This window comes from Arctopsyche grandis, unplaced genomic scaffold, assembly GCF_051622035.1.
Source record: "Arctopsyche grandis isolate Sample6627 unplaced genomic scaffold, ASM5162203v2 HiC_scaffold_178, whole genome shotgun sequence".
NCBI lineage: Eukaryota > Metazoa > Arthropoda > Insecta > Trichoptera > Hydropsychidae > Arctopsyche > Arctopsyche grandis.
Genome location: NW_027518487.1, coordinates 1 through 21,606, shown reverse-complemented (window position 1 = coordinate 21,606; position 21,606 = coordinate 1). Strand labels below are relative to the sequence as shown.

At 28.1% G+C, this 21,606-nt stretch overlaps 2 protein-coding genes across 2 annotated transcripts; both read right to left on the bottom strand.

Moving 5' to 3' along the window:
• Positions 1–4,285: 4,285 nt before the first annotated feature.
• On the bottom strand, positions 4,286–7,648 carry LOC143922043 (saccharopine dehydrogenase-like oxidoreductase). Its single transcript, XM_077445319.1, has 3 exons — positions 7,498–7,648; positions 6,647–6,780; positions 4,286–4,327 (listed from the first exon to the last, which is right to left on the bottom strand). The coding sequence occupies exons 1-3, from the start codon at positions 7,646–7,648 to the stop codon at positions 4,286–4,288; spliced, it is 327 nt and encodes a 108-aa protein (XP_077301445.1).
• An 11,375-nt stretch (positions 7,649–19,023) lies between these two features.
• On the bottom strand, positions 19,024–19,713 carry LOC143922042 (uncharacterized). The gene has a single exon (XM_077445318.1). The coding sequence runs from the start codon at positions 19,711–19,713 to the stop codon at positions 19,024–19,026; it is 690 nt and encodes a 229-aa protein (XP_077301444.1).
• Positions 19,714–21,606: the final 1,893 nt, after the last annotated feature.

Here is a 21,606-nt window from a genome sequence, read left to right as displayed (position 1 = left end):
TGTGTCAAAGTAGAACAAGAAGAAATGAAAAAATGGTTACAGGGAAATAAAATAACTTTTTACACCCCAAAGACAATTACATGCAGTTCAGAATCAAATTCATCAATTAGTAAGAAAACTAAACCAAATTTATGTAGAAATGAAGAAATGATCAAATTTTATTTTGAGATCTTGGAAATTGTAATTACAGCACATTTAGCCAAAGGGTTATCAGAATCTTATAATAAATGTGGACTTTTAAATGATTTTAAATACAAAATTATTAAAAAAGCTGATGAAAGTAAAGAAATCGATTTAATAAAAAAGATGAATAAGAATGAGAGAATTGAAGGGGGACTTACAAAGTTATTCTTAGAAATTTAATAAAACTTTTGATTTAATTTTTTTAATTAAAATGGTCTTGTGTCATCGGCGATGGCGGTAAGCTCTCTTCATTATTGGAGTATTTAATCATTGCGGGTTTTATATTAATAGAGGATAGCGGTAAGCTCTTCATCATTAAAGTATTTAGTCATTACGGGTTTTATATTAATAGAGGATAGCGGTAACCCCTCTTCATTATTAAAGTATTTAGTCATAAGGGTATTTAGGGATTATATTAATAGAGGATAACACAACAATAGGTTTGATATATTTTATACTAAAAAAAAATGGTCGGATTTATTTAAGCTGTAGTTGTTAATACTTGTTAGTTTTCTTCGTGTGTTTCTCTGTAACCCGGTCGGGGGGGGGGGGGGGAACCACATTGCTGCGTAAACCTTCCACGGCCCTTATGCCAGCTTAATCCCTCTGCCGACAGTCGGCTAGCCTTAGGACTAAGTGTCCCATTGACCTTGAGATATATTTAATACTAAATAACCATGCTGACCACAAATTCTTACTTTAAATAAGATTGGCTTAGATAATTATAATCCAGCCATTATATTAATCCTAAAATGACAGTAAAAATGCAATTATATTGATTAGTCTGCTTGGTTTGGCTTATAAATCTCAAGTTGTTTTACTTATTTACATCAAGAAAAAGGAACCGTTTGTACGGACTTTGGGGCTTGCGAGTGTATTCATTTCATGGGTCCTAAAGGTCTCAAAGATTCTAAATTAATAAAAGTCTTGCCACTATCTAAGACTCAGTTACAGTCATCATACCCAAAATCCTGTGCTCCAAGCAAGTATCATAGATACTTTGTATTAGTGATAGAACATTATGTGTTAAATTTATTTTGTAAATTGGTGCTAATTTTTAAAGCACTTTCTTTTAATAATTTTCCCTAAAAGTGTCTAGAGTCTTCGATAATGGCTATAACTCTTAATTAATAAAGAATTTAATAATTAAGGGTTAATTAGTGATTATATTACCAGCCAATTATACAAATAGGAACTCAAGATAAATACGGTTTGATATACACAAATAAACTATATGTTGTTTACTAGGGTGGAATGTAGCTATTTAGGCTAATGCACTATTTAATAAATACCTTTTTTATGATTATCTTCGACTTTCTGGGCTGTATTACAGCTATTTAAGGTATTGCACTATTTAATAAATACCCTTGTTATGATTATCTTCGGTCATAACGGCTAGATTACAGCTATTTAAGCTACTGCTTTATTTAATTATAGCCCTCTATGATTATCTTCGACTATAACGGCAAGATTATGGATATTTAAGCCATTGCACTATTTAATAAATACCCTTGTTATATTGATATTCGACTTACTAGGCTGGATTACAGCTATTTAAGGTATTGCACTATTTAATAAATACCCTTGTTATAATTATCTTCGACTATAACGGCTAGATTATGGATATTTAAGCCATTGCACTATTTAATAAATACCCTTGTTATATTGATATTCGACTTACTGGGCTGGATTATACCTATTTAAGCTACTGCCATTTTTTAATAAATACCCTTGTTATGTTGATATTCGACTTACTAGGCTGGATTACAGCTATTTAGGCTACTGCTTTATTTAATTATAGCCCTTTTTTATGTTAATATTAAACTTAAAATACCATTCAAGGAATCAGGCAGCTGTTTAATGCCGTTATTTGTTCATCTTCCAATTATTTAATAAAAATAGAATAGTAGTATTTTACAATTAATTAAAGATAAATTCAAAATTTTAATGACAGAATCCCATTCCATTTTTTTTATAACAATTTGTTTAAAACTTTCATTTTTTTTTATTAAAATTTTTCATTTATTTTACTCCAAATATGGCCATGGGTTTTAATAGGAACAACAAAAATAAAAAGCCTTGTTCTACAGAAACTGTTCATTTAGGCACATTCATTCATACAGCAGAAGAAATGTTAGTTTTAAAACTAGAAAACTCTGCAATTCCGTATCCCAATTCCCCAGTTATTTTCAAAAGTAAGCAAATTGGAAAAGTAGAAGAAGTATTTGGACAAGTGAATGATTCTTATGTTGCAGTTAAATTGGACTCTGGAACCAAAGCAGAGAGTTTTCGCCTTGAAACTAAATTTGATGGTTATAAAGACAAATTTATACAAAAAGAAAGATTTTTACCAAGGGAAGAAGTTGAAAAAAGGAAAGAATTAAATGATAAAAAGAAAGATTCTAAAGGTAAAAATGAATATAAGAAAGGTGGGTTTGATAAAAGCAAGCCACGTAGAAATTTTGATGATAAGAAAGGTGGGGACAGAAGACCCGGTAGAGACGGGAATAATAAGGGTAGAGATGGGAGATCCGGTAGAGATTTTGATGACAAGAAAGGTGGAGACAGAAGACCCGGTAGAGACGGGAATAATAAGGGTAGAGATGGGAGATCCGGTAGAGATTTTGAAGATAAGAAAGGTGGGGACAGAAGACCCGGTAGAGACGGGAATAATAAGGGTAGAGATGGGAGACCTGGCAATGATAAACCAAGAAATAACAAAATTAAGTTTGATTAAAAACTGTTAATTAATCATTTTGAAAAATTAATTTAATAAAAATATTTTCATTAAATTAATTTTATATTTAAAATGCATTTAATTACTTTATATCCCACTGAATTATTTTAAGTTGGATTTATATATTATACTTAAATAAATGTTATGTTTACTTCAAACTCTTACTTATTATATTACAATATTTAGGTTAGAAAATATATGTGTGGCCCTAAATGCACTCCTTTAAAATCTAAATTTATAATTAGTTGTTTTTAGTAATTACTTAATTAAATACCGATGGTTTACCTCAAACTCTTACTCAATTTAAATATTTGGTGAAAGCTTTTTGTTTTAAACAATTAGATTTATCATTTGAAAATAATCATAAAAAGTGCATTTATTTAATATCTAAAATCCAGCTTTTTGTTTTAAACAATTAGATTTATCATTTGAAAATAATCATAAAAAGTGCATTTATTTAATATCTAAAATCCAGCCCTTTGTTTTAAACAATTAGATTTATCATTTGAAAATAATCATAAAAAGTGCATTTATTTAATATCTAAAATCCAACCCTTTGTTTTAAACAATTAGATTTATCATTTGAAAATAATCATAAAAAGTGCATTTATTTAATATCTAAAATCCAACCCTTTGTTTTAAACAATTAGATTTATCATTTGAAAATAATCATAAAAAGTGCATTTATTAAATAGTGTTGGCTTAAAAATCTATAATCCAGCCCCTTTATTAAAACAAGTCAAAATATGTAATTTAAAATTGATTAAATAAAAGGGAGTTAACCCCGTTTACTTCACAATATTCAGAGCTTTGAGCGGCTTTGTGTAATTTTAATTGTTTTTTTCATCAGTTTCTCTATGCCAATAATAAACGGTTCTTCACTTTTGTTGTAAATTCCCCTTTCGAGACACCCCTTTTTCTGTCGTAGTAAATACTTTCAAAAGTATTCATAAGAATTTTCGATTGTACATTTGCTTTAATCTTGTAATCTTCCCGTATTTCACTTCTTTAAATACGTTATACTTCCAATTTATAAATGTTTCGGAGTTGAAACATAAAAATAATTTTATATAGAAGATGGCGATTGTTATGTATGCTTCTATCTAAATTATTGTATTCTTCCCTTATTTCAATTCTTAAATACGTTATACTTAAGATTTATAAATGTTTCGGAGTTGAAACATAAAAATAATTTTATATAGAAGATGGCGATTGTTATGTATGCTTCTATCTAAATTATTGTATTCTTCCCGTATTTCACTTCTTTAAATACGTTATACTTCAGATTCATAAATGTTTCGGAGTTGAAACATAAAAATAATTTTATATAGAAGATGGCGATTGTTATGTATGCTCTTATCTAAATTATTGTATTCTTCTCTTTTTACACCAATCGTTGATAATCCACTAAAAGAAATGGAAAATTCTTGTGGAATACATTATGATATAATAAAAGTAGTTTTATATGAATATTACATACCTCTAGAAGCTTTATTATTTCATATGAATGTATCAAAAATTAGTAAAAGTGAATTAAAGCCCATTGTTAATATGGTGCTTAATGCTAAAAACATGGTTATAAAGAATCCATCAGTTGTTTCTAAAGTGTTTAATACCAGCGATATTAATAATGAATCTGGTGATTTTAAAGAACTCTTAAATTTCAGGCGAAATTTAATTCTTCAAGATAAATCAATGATATTTGAAAGTTTAATAAAAGAAAATTTACAACAAATTTTAGATTGTGTTGAAACTCTAAGAACTAAAAGTGTTGTAGATCCAAAAATTGATCAAGATTATACTAAAATGGTTGACAGATTATATGATGCAGTTTATGAAAATTTAGATATTAAAGACACCTTAGAAAAGGAAAAAAATGAATTTTATAGAGATTACGTAAAGATCTCTGAAAAAGATATTTTAAAAAGTAAAATAGCCCTTAGCTTAGGAAGTACTGTGGTGAATATGAAAGATTTGTTAAGTTTTAGCAGTAGACTTAAATCTAACAATAGAGAAAATTTAATAAGGGAGTGGGTTAGAATAATATTTGATGCCGTTGGGGATTTGGTCATAAAAATAGCATCTAAAGATTTTGTAGAACAAAAAAGTATAATTGTAAAATTTTTAAAAGAGGAGGACGTTGAAGTAAGTAATATAGCATATGAGGTTAGAACCTCAATATTAAAAGCAATAGAGATGGATCAACATGAAATAGATGAGTTTATGAGTAGACAGAAAAAAGAAAATGAAAAAATTCTTAAAATAATAGAGAATATAAAAGAAGCACAATGGATCGTAAGATATAACAAACAAGTAAAAGAGGACGTTGTAGAGTACTTATTAACATTACAACCAGAAGATAAAAAGAAAATATTAAATCATTTTCAATAGTACACTTTTTAAACTATAAAATTATTGTATAACTCTATAAATATAATCAATAAATATCCTTAATTGCCCACTAATTAAAGAGGTTTACACAATATTTGATGTGAAAGGGGTGTAGTATTGTTTAACTCTATAAATATAATCACTAAATATCCTTAATTGCCCACTAATTAAAGAGGTTTACACAATATTTGATGTGAAAGGGGTGTAGTATTGTTTAACTCTATAAATATAATCACTAAATATCCTTAATTGCCCACTAATTAAAGAGGTTGACACAAAATTTGATGGCAAAGGACAGTAGTATTGTATAACTCTATAAATATAATCACTAAATATCCTTAATTGCCCACTAATTAAAGAGGTTTACACAATATTTGATGTGAAAGGACAGTAGTATTGTTTAACTCAATTAATTCAGAGTTTTTAATATAACAAAAATGAAGATAAATTTCTTATACAATTATTAAATAAATCATTAAATTCGCCAAAAACGTTTAGAATTGTTTTAAATTATGCATTTCAATATTTACAATGCCGAATCAATGTCATTCCAACCCATTTATATCCAAGAGTATTTTTATTTAATAAAAAAAAATAGCACTCTTTAGGACTTTAGCTTCCGGGCTCGATAATAGTAAGAATACGGATACACTTAAGTTAAGTTATTATAAAGCACATTTAGGAAATAAGGTTTAAACATTAAATAAATACTTTTTTGCACTTTAAATTTTGAAATCGGATTTCCAAGCATACACCTACACAAAATAGGACTGCTTATAAGCTCTTCCAGGCAATAAGAAATAAATATTCAATAAATAAATTCATTCACAAGGTAGGATCTTTATTAAAATATTTCGTGTGCTTGTTTGGTTTAAAATTGATAAAGATGCAGTTTTTTTATGCCGTTTAACAATTTTTTTAATATAAATTTTTATATGATTACCAGTTAAATGTGGTTTAAAATTGATAAAGATACAGTTTTTTATGACGTTTAACAATTTTTTAAATATAAATTTTTATATGATTACCAGTTAAATGTAAAAAGAAACATCGTATATCTCAGAATGGTCGTTTTTAGTTTCATATTAATAGAAAATTCCAATTTTTTTTAATTCGTGCGTTTGAAGTTGAAGTCTAAAAACAGAAATAAACATTTCAAAACTTATAAAATTTGCAATTATTGCCTTGTTAAACCCGTAACAATTAATTATTAAAAATATAGGTAAAAACGAAAAATTAATTTTTTTAATTATTAGAATATTCAAACTTTATTCCTTTAGATATTAATCTGTCAACTAATTTGGTTTTATAAAAAGCTACTGCTGGGGTGCTTACCCCTGGTGAAACATAAGAGATTTCCTCTATAAGTGTAACGGCAGACTGTGTTAAAAATATTGAAGTACTTCTATACCCTGGATCGACACCAGAAATCTTCAAAATTCTATCTCCTGCCCCTTTAGTTGATCGCCCTTTTATTAAAACAGTAAACCGGCTTTTCCCTGTATCTTTTGATGAGGGGTTTTTAGCAACATGGCCACAAGTAAAAAAACCTGGAAATTTTAGCATTAAATTATAGAAAAAATCAAATTTTACAAGAATTGAGCCCAGCAACCCAAAAAAGAAATAAATCACCAGTGAAAAGAAATTCCCGATGTTCATAAAGCAGTTAAAGCGAATATCTGTAATTGACTTTCTTTTAAAATAATCACAGCTCCTTTTTAAAATATAGGGGTCTGTTCCTCTAAATTTTATATCATAAGATTTTAAATCTTTGTTATATCTGTATTCGGGCGTTTTAGTTTTTTTCTTTTCAATTTTAAGTTTATTTGAAATTTCCTTGTTTTTACAATCTTCTTTTTTATTCATTAACGTCTTACACAATCCTTTTTCATCTCCCTTACACACCATCCCACTGTTACCTTTTGGCTCTTTGGCACCCCTTTTTTTCATGTTGTTATTCCTAAAACTTATTAGAAAGGACTGCCAGGTTGTTACATTAATTTTACAGTTTTCTAATATATGGCAACAGTCAACTTCTTTGATATCATGCATTTTCCCAATTAAAAACACTCCAATATCTGCAGGGAGGCTATCAAATCCACAACTTTGAATTATTCTAATCCCTTTATCTTTTGCAATTGTGTGATATTTTTTATAAATGTCATCTATAAATAAAGTCTCTCCACATATGTCAACATAATGTGTTTCCGTATCAATACAAGCTTGTATTATCTTCTCCCCTGTTAATGTATAAGGTCCTATACAATTAATAAGTACTTTTGTTCTTGTAGTAAGTTCTATAATGTTATCTAAGGTACACTCAATTTTAGGAAGCATCGTTTCAGTAATTTTACTAATATCCCTTGCAGACAATGCTATGTTTAAAGAGACTGTTTCCAATTCTTTTATTACATAACTTGCCGTGTAACCACTTGCACCATAAAGTATTATATCAAATTCCCTATTTTCCATGGGCAAAAAATTTTTAAAAAAACATTAGGAATATTACCAAAGGCCCTGATCAACGTAAAAAGTAAGTTTTACACAATAATTAGATTTATTTATCTTTAAACATCTATTTATTATTACCTTGGGTTTGATCAACGTAAAAAGTAAGTTTTGCACAATAATAAGATTTCGATATCTTTAAAAATCAATTTATTATTACCTTGAGTTTGATCAACGTAAAAAGTAAGTTTTGCACAATAATTAATTTTTCGATATCTTAAAAAATCAATTTGTTATTACCTTGGGTTTTATCAACGTAAAAAGTAAGTTTTGCACAATAATAAGATTTCGATATCTTAAAAAATCAATTTATTATTACCCTGGGTTTGATCAACGTAAAAAGTAAGTTTTGCACAATAATAAGATTTCGATATCTTAAAAAATCTATTTATTATTACCAAAGACCTTGATCAACTAAAGGAGGATTTTTGTACAATAATTAATTTTTCGCTTTCTTTGAAATTCTATTTGTTATTTGTTTAGGGTTTCATCAACTTAAAGGTGAATTTGTTACGCATAATAATTAATTTTTCGCTTTCTTTGAAATTCTATTTGTTATTACCTTAGGGTTTCATCAACTTAAAGGTGAATTTTTACCCAATAATAAATTTTTTTTAAGTTTGAAAATCTATTTGTTATTTATCCGCAAGATTATTTGTTAATCGAAGAAAAGTGACAGGTGAGACGATCAAATTAAATTGATTGGTTTATTTAAGGAGAAAGTTTCATATAAATAAAAAAATCTAGGAGTTAAATTATAGAATGGGAGATATTTTAAAAAACACATTCAATTCAGAAATAGCAAATCAATCAGAAGGTAAAGAAGAAGTGGAAATTAAAAAACAACAAGTTAATGATGTAAAACTTGAAATAAATTCTTCCACAGATGCTTTAGAAACAACACTTTCTGAGAAAGATAAAATAACAAGCTCTACAACTAATTCGAAGGCAGAAACAGAATCAGAAAAAAAATCTTTTGTTTTTGCAAATCCAGAAGATTTAAGTCGATCAGAAAAAAGGTCGTTAAATTTAGTGGAACTTGAACAGGAGTTTGGGCACACTAAAATGAATTTAGAAGATTTAACAGATTCAGAATTACATTTTAGGGAAGAATTAGAATCTCGAATAATAGAAATGAATGCTTCTAGCATAAGAAAACATTTGTTTGAAGCTGTAGATTTGGAAAATGCTTATATAGAAGAAATAAACGCATACGAATCTTCAACAGAATCCTTAGATGATTTTGTACCTTTGGTGGTTCCAACCCCAACCTCAACTGGCAAAAGTTTGAATAAATTGAGAAATAAGTATAATAAATCTATAGTAATAAAAAACCCTGGCGACATCTCAATAAAAAGAATAGAGCAAGCTTTAAATAAAAATGAATCTAAAATCAGAATTAAAAGTAACGGAAAAACAAAGCAATTTGCAATTGAAATTTACGGCTTCGTTTCAGATATCAAAAATCCGTCCAATGAAATGGCAATTTTTGAAAAAGAAGAGCAAAACGGTCGTATCACGCTGAAACAAATTGAGTATTTTCTTGAAAGTGAAGCAGAATTAAGAAGGATGTATGAAGAAGAAGCATTTAATGAAAAACTCGATCAGGTAATGCAAGAAGAGTTTAACAAAGAGGTAGCAAGAGAGGCAAGAAAAGTAGAAGACATTTCTTGTAGTAACTCAAAGCAAGAGGAAACAAATGGTGAAGCCAGCAAAATTATAATTAGCACTAGTGAAGGAGGATCTTGTAGTAACTCAAAGCAAGAGGAAACAAATGGTGAAGCCAGCAAAATTAAAGTTAGCACTAGTGAAGGAGGATCTACCAACGAACCCGTTATCATTAAGGCGCCTACCAAAGGCAGTGAAAGTGGCTCGAGTGTAAGTGATAAAAGTATTAGTAGCAGCTCAAGTTCTAGTTCTTCAAGAAGTAGCACAAGTAGCAGTGCCACAACTATTGCCAATGATGAGCTTAAAACACCCGGTAATTATAATGAACTCACTACAGCTGAAATTGACAAAGAACTTACTAAATTACTAAAGAAGGTACCTTCTGTTGTGACAAGAGATATGTCAGATGAAAAAATTGTTATCGAGGGTTCCGAGAGTTCAAATCCAAAACAAAAGCAAGAGGATATTTTGAAAAATTTACAATCTAATTTAAATGAAGTTCTTAATAAAAAAGCTCAAGAAAATTCTAGCGAAAATAAATTAAAAGACACAAACTTTGGAATTTGTGGAAATGAATCAAACTCTTTTAAAGCAAACCAAGAAAAATTAAACAACAAGCTTAACAATATTAAGGGTAGTGCAATTGTAGAGTCCGAAAATGCTAAAATGTTTGAAAGATTATCGGCTAATCTAGAAAATGAAGAATCTGATTCAAAGGAACAACTTTTAAAAGATCTTCCTAGGATAGAACAAGAAATTATAAATCAGGTTAAAAATAGTGAAAATTACAAAAAAACTGAAGAGGCTAAAAACACAACCACCATTAGTAAAAAAGTTATGAGTACTACAGAAAATGATTTAAAAAACGTGGAGGTTGCCAGTAAATTGTTATACAGCTCACCTTCAACTGATAAAAACAGCGAAATTCAATTATTATCTTTAAGGCCCGATATTAATCTTGTGTCCGAGCCCCTGCAAACGAAAAAAGTAGAATCTTCTACTGTAATAACAAGTGCAGAAGTTGCAGATATTTTTTCAACAATGGAATCTGATATTAAAACTACATCAACTGATCAAAATGAATCACCTGAACCGATTCTTATTTTAAATAGTCACCCTAAAAAGGAAACGACAAAGAAAGAAAAGACACCACTAAGTGATTATGCATTAAGAAAAATTAAAGAAGCATTGACAAAGGAATTAGTAGAAAAATCGGATTTCGAAGAAGAAAAGGCTTTTGATACAGTCCAAGAGTTAATGGTACAAGGGGGTGTAATGCCGCCAGAGAAAGCAGACTATTGTGAAAGCATAGAGTACACCGAGGAATCAAAAATCGGAAAACCAAATGAAAATGTAGTTATTCACATAACTATTCCTGATAACAGTGGATTCGAGGTTGTTTTACATCAAAATCAAGAGGTATTTACAATAGGAGAAGAGCATAATAAAAAAAATGCAGAAGTAGAAGAACCTAAAGCGCAAGCCGAAAGTATCGTCAAAGAAAAAAAACCAACGGGAGGCGTTAAGAAAATGATTGAAATGTATGAGCATCAAATACATGAGAATTCAGTAACTAACAATTAAATAAGTTGGGTTAAACTTGTAATTTTAATATAATATTAGGGGGCAGATAAGTTTAAGATTGTTATATTTATTTTAACCATATTTTTATGTGTCACTATTGTTATTACTCAAAAAACAAATAACTTATATTACTTTTTACTGTTTTTATAAGGTGTTAATATGATTAATTTTGCCCTTTCAGAGCATCTATTACGTTTAAACAACTTTTTAACAGTTTTTTACTTGATTAATTTTCACAATATAATACATAAATTACTTTTTACTGGTTTTATTACGTGTTAATATGATTAATTTTACTTTTTAACAGTTTTTTACTTGATTAATTTTCACAATATAATACATATATTACTTTTTACTGTTTTTTTACGTGTTAATAATATGATTAATTTTACACTTTCAGAGCTTCTTTTTCTTTTTAACAGCTTAATTGCGTGTTTCGCTATGTACGCTACCTTAATTATTGCCACTATATAATAAATCTATTACTTTTATTTTTAATTTTGGAATAATAAATGTTGAAAAGGTGGATTTAATTATAAGTATTGCTATTTATAGCGTAATCTCAGCAATTAAATTTTACATCTGAAAAGTAATTTTCTAATTGGGGTTCAACAATTTTAAGACGTGTTTTGATTATCCATTTAATAGGAAAATGTACACATTATTTTATATTGTTTTAAAGGCACTGATTTGGATTCAACTAGAAATAAAAGGCCAGACACTTCTGTTGTGCTATTCTCTATTAATATAATCCCTAAATACCCTTAATGATTAAATAATTTAATGAAGAAGAGGTTACTATTATCCTCTTTTAATCTAAAAAAAAAATGTTCGGATTTATTTAATCTGTAGTTGTTAATACATGTTAGTTTTCTTCGTGTGTTTCTCTGTAACCCGGTCGGGGAACCGCATTGCTGCGTAAACCCCCCACGGCCCTTATGCCAGCTTTAATCCCTCTGCCGACAGTCGGCTAGCCTTAGGAATAAGTGGCCCATTGACCTTGAGCTGGCGTTATAATTAGAGACAGTACCATACTGTCTTCCTCTTTTAATCTAATCACTAAATACCCGTAATGATTAAATACTTTAATGATGAAAAGCTTACTATTATTATAATTACTAATTACCCTTAATTATTAAATACTTTAATGAAGAAGAGCTTTCGCCATCTTCGATGTCACAAGACAACTTCAATTACAAAAGAATTAAGTGTATCTTAATTAATTAACAGAAAACAAAATGATTTCATGGATTTCAGAGTAACTTTTTCTGGATTAATAAAGTAGCTGCGATATATAATAATTCTTTTTTTCGGCAATTTATATAATGATTTAATTACTATTGTTACTACTTAAAATATTTTTGGACATTAGGGGTATTAATCAAGGCTGATTATAACAAATATAACATTTTGTAATTATACGGCCTTTAAAAAAGTATTCAATAAAGGCAATAAAACATTAAATTGGCATCTAATAATAAACAGTTTGATGATCTATTAAATTAAAAAATCCACAAAGATTCTAAAAAGCACCTATGGCTCGCTTTAAATAGATTAAATTTTTTTTTGAACGTTAATTATCTAAATAACTCGTTTATATTAAGGGTACTAAGCATAGTAATATATAGCACTCATACTTAAATAAATAAATCAAAAATCCGTGCAAAACATACTTTAAATTGCAGTGCTGTTAACTTGCTCCTTCTTGCCTGGTAGTGCAATTTAAACTTAGAAATCTATCTCACAAAATATTGTTTTTAAATATTAAATTTAAAAAAATTCCATACGAATTTTATATTAAGCCTCAAATTTTATAATATAAGGTTGTATTATGCCTATTTAAGCTTTTAATATTTAATAATTACCCTTTTTATGATTATATTTGGCTTAATATGTCAAAATATTTTTTTTTAACAACAAGATAGCTAATATTCAATCTTTTTTTGTTTTAGATTAAAAAAAACACAGTCAAGTAAGCCTAATAAAGTGCATTTATTTCGAAACAGAAATTGGTTCTAGTTTTAAAATCTTTACTTTTTTTCAAAAAGTATAATGAGTTTATTTATTAAAGAATGATATTTGAAAATAACCTTTTTTATAAAAGCTGAAATAAAAATAACCCATGCATATTTATTATTTGCCTGGCATGATATTGTTGTTTTTGATATTATACAGTAAGAATTCTAGAAAAATGGAGCTAAAAAACCTTGTCAGTCAAAGTAAGAGCACTCCAAAAAAAAAGATTAAAATCTAAACAGCCTAATATTTATGAACCCCCTAAAAAACTATCTAAGGGTTTAAATCCGCCTTCACAAAGACCAGCAATTCGTGGCCCAAAAAAATTTATAAAGTAAATATTTTTTATTTTGTAAAATTGTTTATATATTAATGTAAATAGAATTTAATGCCATAGGGGTAACTTTAACAATTAAACTTAAATAAAACCTCGTGTATACTCTTACACCAACTTTAAAAAAAACATGTTGTTGAGGTAATTTTAACCAAGGATAGGGTAAATAGAAAGTAGAAGGGGCGTTTCAAATGCATTTAATTTTAAAGGAGTTATTTTTGTATTAATGAAAATTTGCCATCAAAAATCGTTTTACTAACTTTATTTGCGTGTTTTCTTCTAACTTTTCATAATTTAACTTGGGATTTAAAGATAAATAAAAGGATTCGAATTTTCATTTGCCTTGCTCTTTAGGTATTTGCTAAAATTCGAGGCAGCTTTTATATATTAAATAGGCTTTCACAGAAAACAACAACGTTCTTTTAAAATATTTACTAAACGACTTCACACCTTTATCTTGAAATTAAAAAATGTTTAAAAAGCACTATGAATCTAAAATTGGTTTCGAGTCTGTTTTAAGTCTTCTAAATTATTAAAAAAAGGGAAGACAGTATGGTACTGTCTCTAAATATAACGCCAGCTCAAGGTCAATGGGACACTTAGTCCTAAGGCTCGCCGACTGTCGGCAAAGGGATAGAAATGCTATAGGGGCCTCCCAGAGTTTTGTGGGCAACTTCTTTTTTTGCTGTAAGGCAATCACTTTTCATTAAATCCGATTTTTTTTTTATTAAAAAAAGGGCGTTAAAAAATTGAATGTAATAAAACCGCCAAGTAAATGTGAATATTATATTTGTCCAATAGAATCTTTTTATACTTATTGTTGAAATAGTCTTAAATAAATTACCCTTAATGTCTAATAGGTCTTCAAATAACAACACTCATAATCACAATTATGGAGTTTTATAGTGGCACCGCCTCTATATTAATTAAAAAAATTGGTATAAAATAACTTGTGCTTTTTAAATTCAGCAACAATTTTATAGATAATCTCAATTCGACACTAAATCGCCAAAATATCCAAGAGCTTAGGCTAGTAGATACATTATAACTTCTTTGTATTAATTAAGACAGTATGTTACTGTCTATAATTAAACGCCAGCTCAAGGTCAATGGGACACTTAGTCCTAAGGCTAGCCGACTGTCGGCAGAGGTATAGAGATGCTATAGGGGCCCCCAGAGTTTTGTAGGAAACTTCTTTTTTTGCTGTAGGCAACCACTTTTTAATAAATCCGATTTTTTTTTTCTTTGTATTAATTTTGTTGTAAATTAGGCAACAAACAGTACAAACAATATAATTGAATTATGAGCAGGTTTGTTAATAAGATAAAATTTAATTTAAAAATAAAATATAGGTGTCTTGTATTAGCAAAGATAGTGTAAGCTCTTCATTAAATTTTATTAAATCATTAAGGGTATTTAGTGATTATATTAATAGATGATAACACAAAAATAGCTAAGTTATATTCATAATTTTCTTCCGAAAAGAGATTTTTTTAATCTTTGCTATTCTTTTCAATTTTTTTAGACTACGAAAATATTTGATATTTTTTACAAGGTGGTTTAAATTTTCTTTGATTGTAGTAAATATATAATCAAAGCACTAATATAGTAGTTGCCACTTACTAGAATATAAATACTTCTCCTTACTGTTATCATGTACACTTTTAATATCTTATATATATGTTCTATAAACATTTTTTTAAAAATTAAGATGAAAGTGCGTAAAATGCAGCTTTTTTTTTAAATATTTAATTAAAGAGCAAGGCACAAGGAAAAGTCTTTTTTGGGGTTTAAAGACGAAAGTGCGTAAAAATGCAGCTTCTTTTTTAAATATTTAATTAAAGAGCAAGGCACAAGGAAAAGTCTTTTTTGGGGTTTAAAGACGAAAGTGCGTAAAAATGCAGCTTCTTTTTTAAATATTTAATTAAAGAGCAAGGCACAAGGAAAAGTCTTTTTTGGGGTTTAGAGACGAAAATTTTTTACTATTCCAACTATTTAAAATTACTAAAAAAAAATTATGTTTATGTTTTTTGATCTTTAATCTGTTAATTAAACTCGATTTTTCAATTCGCCACTAACATTTTTTGGCTTTTACGATATTTAAGGAAAAAAATCAATATGTTTAATAGAATTTAATAGCATAGGGGGTTCTTTAACAAATAAAAGGATTTAAAATAACGCGAATTTAATTTTTAGGTTCCGAAGTAGATGATTTAACGTCAGTCGGTTGGTTATTGCTGAAAGGATTGGAAACTTTGATTTTCCTTTGTTTACCAGATTTCTCACATGAACAAGTTCTTATAGGAGAATAAGAGTAATATTTACAATTACTATTTTTTGGGCTTTCCCCACTATTTTTAGTTGTTCTTTTATCATTCGTGGCACAATTAAATCTGAAAAGACCAAGAAAGCCAAAATAACTTTTAACTGAAGTTCGCATGGCCCTCAAGACAATTTTTCTGTTTAAATAGCAATTTTAATTTAATATGTCAATCAAAATGTTATAAAAATTTAAATTATTTTATAAGCATTTTACAAGCTTATTATGGCTTAAATATTCATATTTTTTTAAAAGCTAAAAACAATATTCCTTATTTAAATGTTAAAGCCCGTTAAAATTTAATTCTAAGTTTCCAGGGGCTAACTCGCAGAAAAGACTTCAACGAATGTAATAGATAATTTTTCAACCTCTTTTTTGTGAACCCCTCTTTTCAGCCAGTTCGAAACCTTTTATTATTGTATTATAGGAAAACAGACCTCATGGACATCTTGCTTTAATATCAAACTGATTTATCTAACAGTTAAAATATTCGACCACCGGCCTAATTTATAATAAAAATGGCCATATTATCCTTTTTCACTGGAAGTGTTTTCAAAACAGAAGTAAATTAAAAACTTAATATAAATCTAAATCTGATGCAGGGCCTTCTAATATTATTGAATTCTTTTATATTTCCTCTTCTGCTTTAATTAAACTTCTTTGTGATTTTCCTCATAAAATCACTCCAGTATTTTTGCTTTAACATACATAATTTAATGTCCTTTGTTGTTATATGAAGGTTTATTAGACATTAAGGTGATTTATTTAATACTATTTCAACATCCTTTATAAATATAATCAAAATTGACGAAGGAAATCATGACAAGGGTATTTATTAAATAGAATCAGCTTAAAAAGCTATAATCCAACCTTGTTAGTCGAAGATCAATATAACAAGGGTATTTATTAAATAGAATCAGCTTAACAGGCTATTTTCCAAGCATAATCTTTAAATTTATTATTTTTTAATTCTTAATTAGTTCATATCAATAGCAATTTGCATTGATAGATAGATTTGATTAATTGTTTCTTTATTTGATACCCCTCTTTTGTGATGTAATTAAAATTATTAAACCACTCATTTATGCTTATTTCTTCATTATTAGATGAATTTTCTGATTAATTTGAGTTTCTTTAGATCGCCAACTTATAAAAGTTTCTTTAATTGCAGTTTTACCATAACCACTTGGGTCTTTAATACCATTTAATTTTCAGGATTCAAAAATGTTTTTAATTCCTTTGCAAAGTTTTATACTTTCTCTGCTGTTTAAATCATTTATAGGCCCAATTAGAACTCAAAATTAGGCCGTTTGGGAATTCATAGCTCCACTGTAGATTTGTCTTTAATTATCTTTTTGTTTTAAATAAAAAAAATCCCAAAATTTTTAACTTTGAAAAAAACTTACTTTGTTAAAGGATTAATGCAGTTTTGTAACATCTGTTAATTGAATATTATTGTTAAACCAATTTGATCTTGATAATTAATGGGCCTTTGCAGACTTCTGCTAACATGCTCCTTTCTATCATTCCATCAATAAAATTATACACTTCGTAGATAGGGCCTTGAAGGATTTGGACCCGGCCCAATAACTGTTTCCCTGTGTCCGGTATTTGAGCTCAAGCCTCATTGAGCAAGACAGTATGGTACTGCCTATAATTAAACGCCAGCTCAAGGTCAATGGGACACTTAGTCCTAAGGCTAGCCGACTGTCGGCAGAGGGATAGAGATGCTATAGGGGCCCCAGAGTTTTGTAGGAAACTTCTTTTTTTGCTGTAGGCAACCACTTTTCAATAAATCCGATTTTTTTTTTCAAGCCCCATTGAATTATATATTATTATTAAAGTTACCCCTATGTCATTAAATTCTATTTACAATTATAAGGGACAAATTTTGTTAAAAAAAGATTACTTAAGAAACTAATTTTTTTCCTAAATGTCTTTTTAAACTTTTAATTACTTTTCACGCATCGGTTTATTAAAAAATACGGGGTTGGTCAACGGCACCAAGTCTGATGGCAACCATAATTATTAGCATTTGTTGTTATTTTAAGAAGACTTATGGGACGTTTGGGCTATTTATTCAAAATTATTTAAACAGTGAACATTTATTAAAGTCGAAATAATCATAACTTGTATATTTATTTATTGGGATTGGCTTTATTAGCTATAATTTAGTCAATTATGTTAAAGTTACCCCTATGTCATTAAATTCTATTAACAAATTATAATAAATTAAAAACACTATTTCAACAGTATATTTCTTAAATAATTTTTTAAAAAAATTTGCCCCAAAACACATGCTTATAAAACTAACTGTTCCAACTTTTAAACCGAAAGAAATACTTTTGAAATATTTCAACAAAGAAATAGGCTGTAAAACACCACCAAAACAAAAGAGAAAACATTCACCATATTTTTCAAATATTTTGTGCAAGTTTTTCGTTAAAAATTTATGCACAAAAGCAGAGGATTGTATCTTTTCTCATGATGTAACTCAATTTCAATGTTTAAATGAGAAAAATTGTAATAGACTGAGTTGTAATTTTAAACATGATGAAGAAGATAGTAAAATATTACCAAATACGGAAGATTTAGATAAAAAACCAGCCTTCCTTTCGCCTTTTGGTTGAAATTTATATAAATAAACTGTTTTATTTATTTCACTCCTTTTAATTTTTATAAAAAACGTTATAATCTTAAGATCTATTAGATATTTAAAATTACTTATTTAATATTTTTTATTAAATATGGTTGTTATCTAAAGGTTTATTAGACATTAAGGGTTACTTATTTAATACTGTTGTTATCTTAAGATCTATTAGATATTTAAAATTACTTATTTAATATTTTTTCAAAAAAAACTTTTTTTATTTAAAGGGTTATTTTAATACCTTTTTAATCAACAATAATGAAAATTAAGTATTTCAAAAATTTAATTACACATAAAAAATGAATTTTTTTAAAGGAGTAAGCGTGCTGCAATAATAATATGGTGGCAAATGTAAAATCCTCTATAAATATAACCACTAATTATCTTTAATTGCCAATGACTCTTATAATGAAGAGCTTACGTCATCTTCGAAAATACAAATCTGTAGCTTTATTTTTTTATTCGCTTGGAGTTCTTTTTTAAGAAATTATAAAAAAAGATTCCCACTAAATATATTTAAAATAATGAGTGCCCTTAATGTATTTTAACCCCAATAATATTTATGAGTTTTCTTTAATAAAAAAAATATGCTAAATATACACAATTTTGAAAATATATTTTATTTATATTTTTCATAGAAAAATAAACCTCGAGTTTTGCTGTCTACCGAATCGACTACCACCCCTTTGGTGTCTTCCGCTACCAAAAAAACTGTTTAAAATATCTTGCATATCATCCTCTTCGAATCCATATTGTTGTTGTCTATAACTAGGCTGTTGTGGTCCAGATTCAGGATCTATTCCTGCATCATAAGCTCTTTTTTTATCAGCATCAGAAAGTATGTGAAATGCTTTGTTAACTTTCTTGGTTTCCTCATCTTTCTTATCTCCTGGTAATTTTGAATTGGCTATTGATTTCTTACCAGCTACCCTTACCGCCTTTCTATGTGCTTTCTTTAATGCTTCTGGTGTTACATGCCTGTCTACTTTTAAAATTTTGTAATAACCAAGAAAATCTTTTCCTTTGTTAGCAGTTTCATGTCCAATATATTGTTCCTGCCTACGTCGTTCCTCTCTTTTCTTTTGTTCGTAAATTTTACGCTGTTGTTCTTTCTGTTGCTTTTCTAATTCATTTTTTTTTATTAGAATTAATGACTTCAAATATCTTTTCATATCTTCATTCAGGTTTGATTTCTCCATTTCTCTTTGTGCCTCATCTAAATTAACTTCAATAATGAGTGATTTGATATAATAAAATACATTGTCATTAGTGGCATCTAATTCTTTTAATACTTTAGCAAAAGAAACAACCCTTTGATTCATTTCACAACCCAGTTTTACAATAAGTTCAATTACTTGTTTATATAAAGGATCAAATACATTAAATATTTCATCATTTCTAAGTTTTAATGAAAAAATATCTCTGTATTGAGCAACTAAATAGTGAAGTTTGGTAGCTGAGTCAGTTACCCCTAGAATTTGTTGAATATTAGAAATAATGATGGTTGCATTTGAAAAATTTGTTCCCTTTTTATTTTTTACCAATTCTAAAGCTTCTTTATACTTCAAATTATGAATTAAAACATAAAATTTTAAATTAATTAATTCATCTGAATCTTTATAAAATTTTAAAGCATAATTTAAATATTTGTCTGCTGAATTGATATTTTTTTCTAAAATAAGTGATTTAGCAACAGCTAAATTTACTGGTAAAGAAATAGGTGAAATTGAAAGTAAAGAACGGATTTGATCTAAATCTCCACTTTTTAACTTTTTTAAGCAGTTTTTAGCTTCTTCTAACAGTTTTTGGTTTGTTGCCCCTTCTATTGTTTTTAAATTAATAATATTTTCATATTTTCCTATTTTTAACATAAAAGAAATAAACTCGTATTGAAATAAAACACTAGAAGAAAACTTTGTCAAACCTTTCGTGTAAGCAGTTTCTGCAAGATACAAATTCCCTATGTGAAGATTTTCTTTTGCAAAAGACGCAACTTCCCTAGGAGTATCAAAGTCTTGCATATCTTTTTGTTTATTCAAACAAACTACTTGATTAGAGGCTGAAAATAATACTAGACGAAATAGCAAAACCATTATGATGGGGGTCGAAAAATTTGTTTGTCTTCCAAAAACCAAATGAAAGAATTTTATTGGTCGGTTTGAAAACAAAACATATCAAACAAATTTAAAAAGTGTCGAAAACAGACAAATACAGTAATTTGGGTTTTTAAGTGGTTGCTTTGATGTTAAATAGATCAATAGAAAAATATTTTGAAATATTTCGCAATTGAATTAGTATAAACAGTCGATAATAATCAAAATGAGGTATTTATTAAATAAAGTTGGATTATACCTATTTAAACTAATATTATTTAATAAATACCCTTGTTATGAATATCTTAGACTAATAATATTAGCTTAAAAAGCTTTAATACAATCCTAAAAATATCTTCTCAAATTTTTTTTAAAAACAAAGGCAGGAGTGTATTACTAATGAAATTGCTAAATAATTCATTTCAAAACTTCTAAGACAATTATAAAAGGTGTTTTACCGTCACCCAAAATCTTTATAAAGAGAAATAAGCACTAAAATTAAAACTGAGTCGGGTAATTTTAAGATATTTTAATCGCAAAAGGGGTTTTTAATTAAAATTTATTATTGCCTTGCATATTGTTTAAAATTGTAAAACTATTAAAAATTAGTTGTTTTCATTTGTTAAACAAAGAAATCTACAATAGTTTTTATTTACTTAGGCCTCTATTGGGCTACATGTTGCAACAAAAAATATTCAAAGCCAAAAAGCTTTTTATTATTTATATAACATAAAGGTGAGAGACGTTTTATGGTGGTCTAAGTCTTGTGAAATTTACAAGTAAGTTTTTGTATTTTAAGTTCATTAAAACAGGCCCATAAACTTTTTTGTATATTTTTTAATTAACAATGAAAATTCTCATGTATGTGGACATTTTTATTCATGAGTTTGTAGCGGCGTTGGGCTAGTGGTCGGCTTGCTGATTCACTCCCGAACTGCCCGGGTTCGAGCCTCGCTTTGGTAGGTAAAAGAACATTAACCGGGACGCCGTTACAAAAGTGGGCGCTAGTCGTAATAACCCCACTATAAAAAGACTAAGACAGTATGGTACTGTCTCTAATTATAACGCCAGCTCAGGGTCAATGGGACACTTAGTCCTAAGGCTAGCCGACCGTCGGCAGAG

Coding starts and splice junctions, on each gene's coding strand:
- LOC143922043 (XM_077445319.1), bottom strand. CDS start 7,648: ATGCTTCCTAAAATTGAGTGTACCTTAGATAACATTATAGAACTTACT. Junction 6,781..7,497: donor AACACATTATGTTGACATAT/GTGGAGAGACTT, acceptor TTTTAATAAAAG/GGCGATCAACTAAAGGGGCA. Junction 4,328..6,646: donor TCTCTTATGTTTCACCAGGG/GTAAGCACCCCA, acceptor CATTTCTTTTAG/TGGATTATCAACGATTGGTG.
- LOC143922042 (XM_077445318.1), bottom strand. CDS start 19,713: ATGAATCAAAGGGTTGTTTCTTTTGCTAAAGTATTAAAAGAATTAGAT.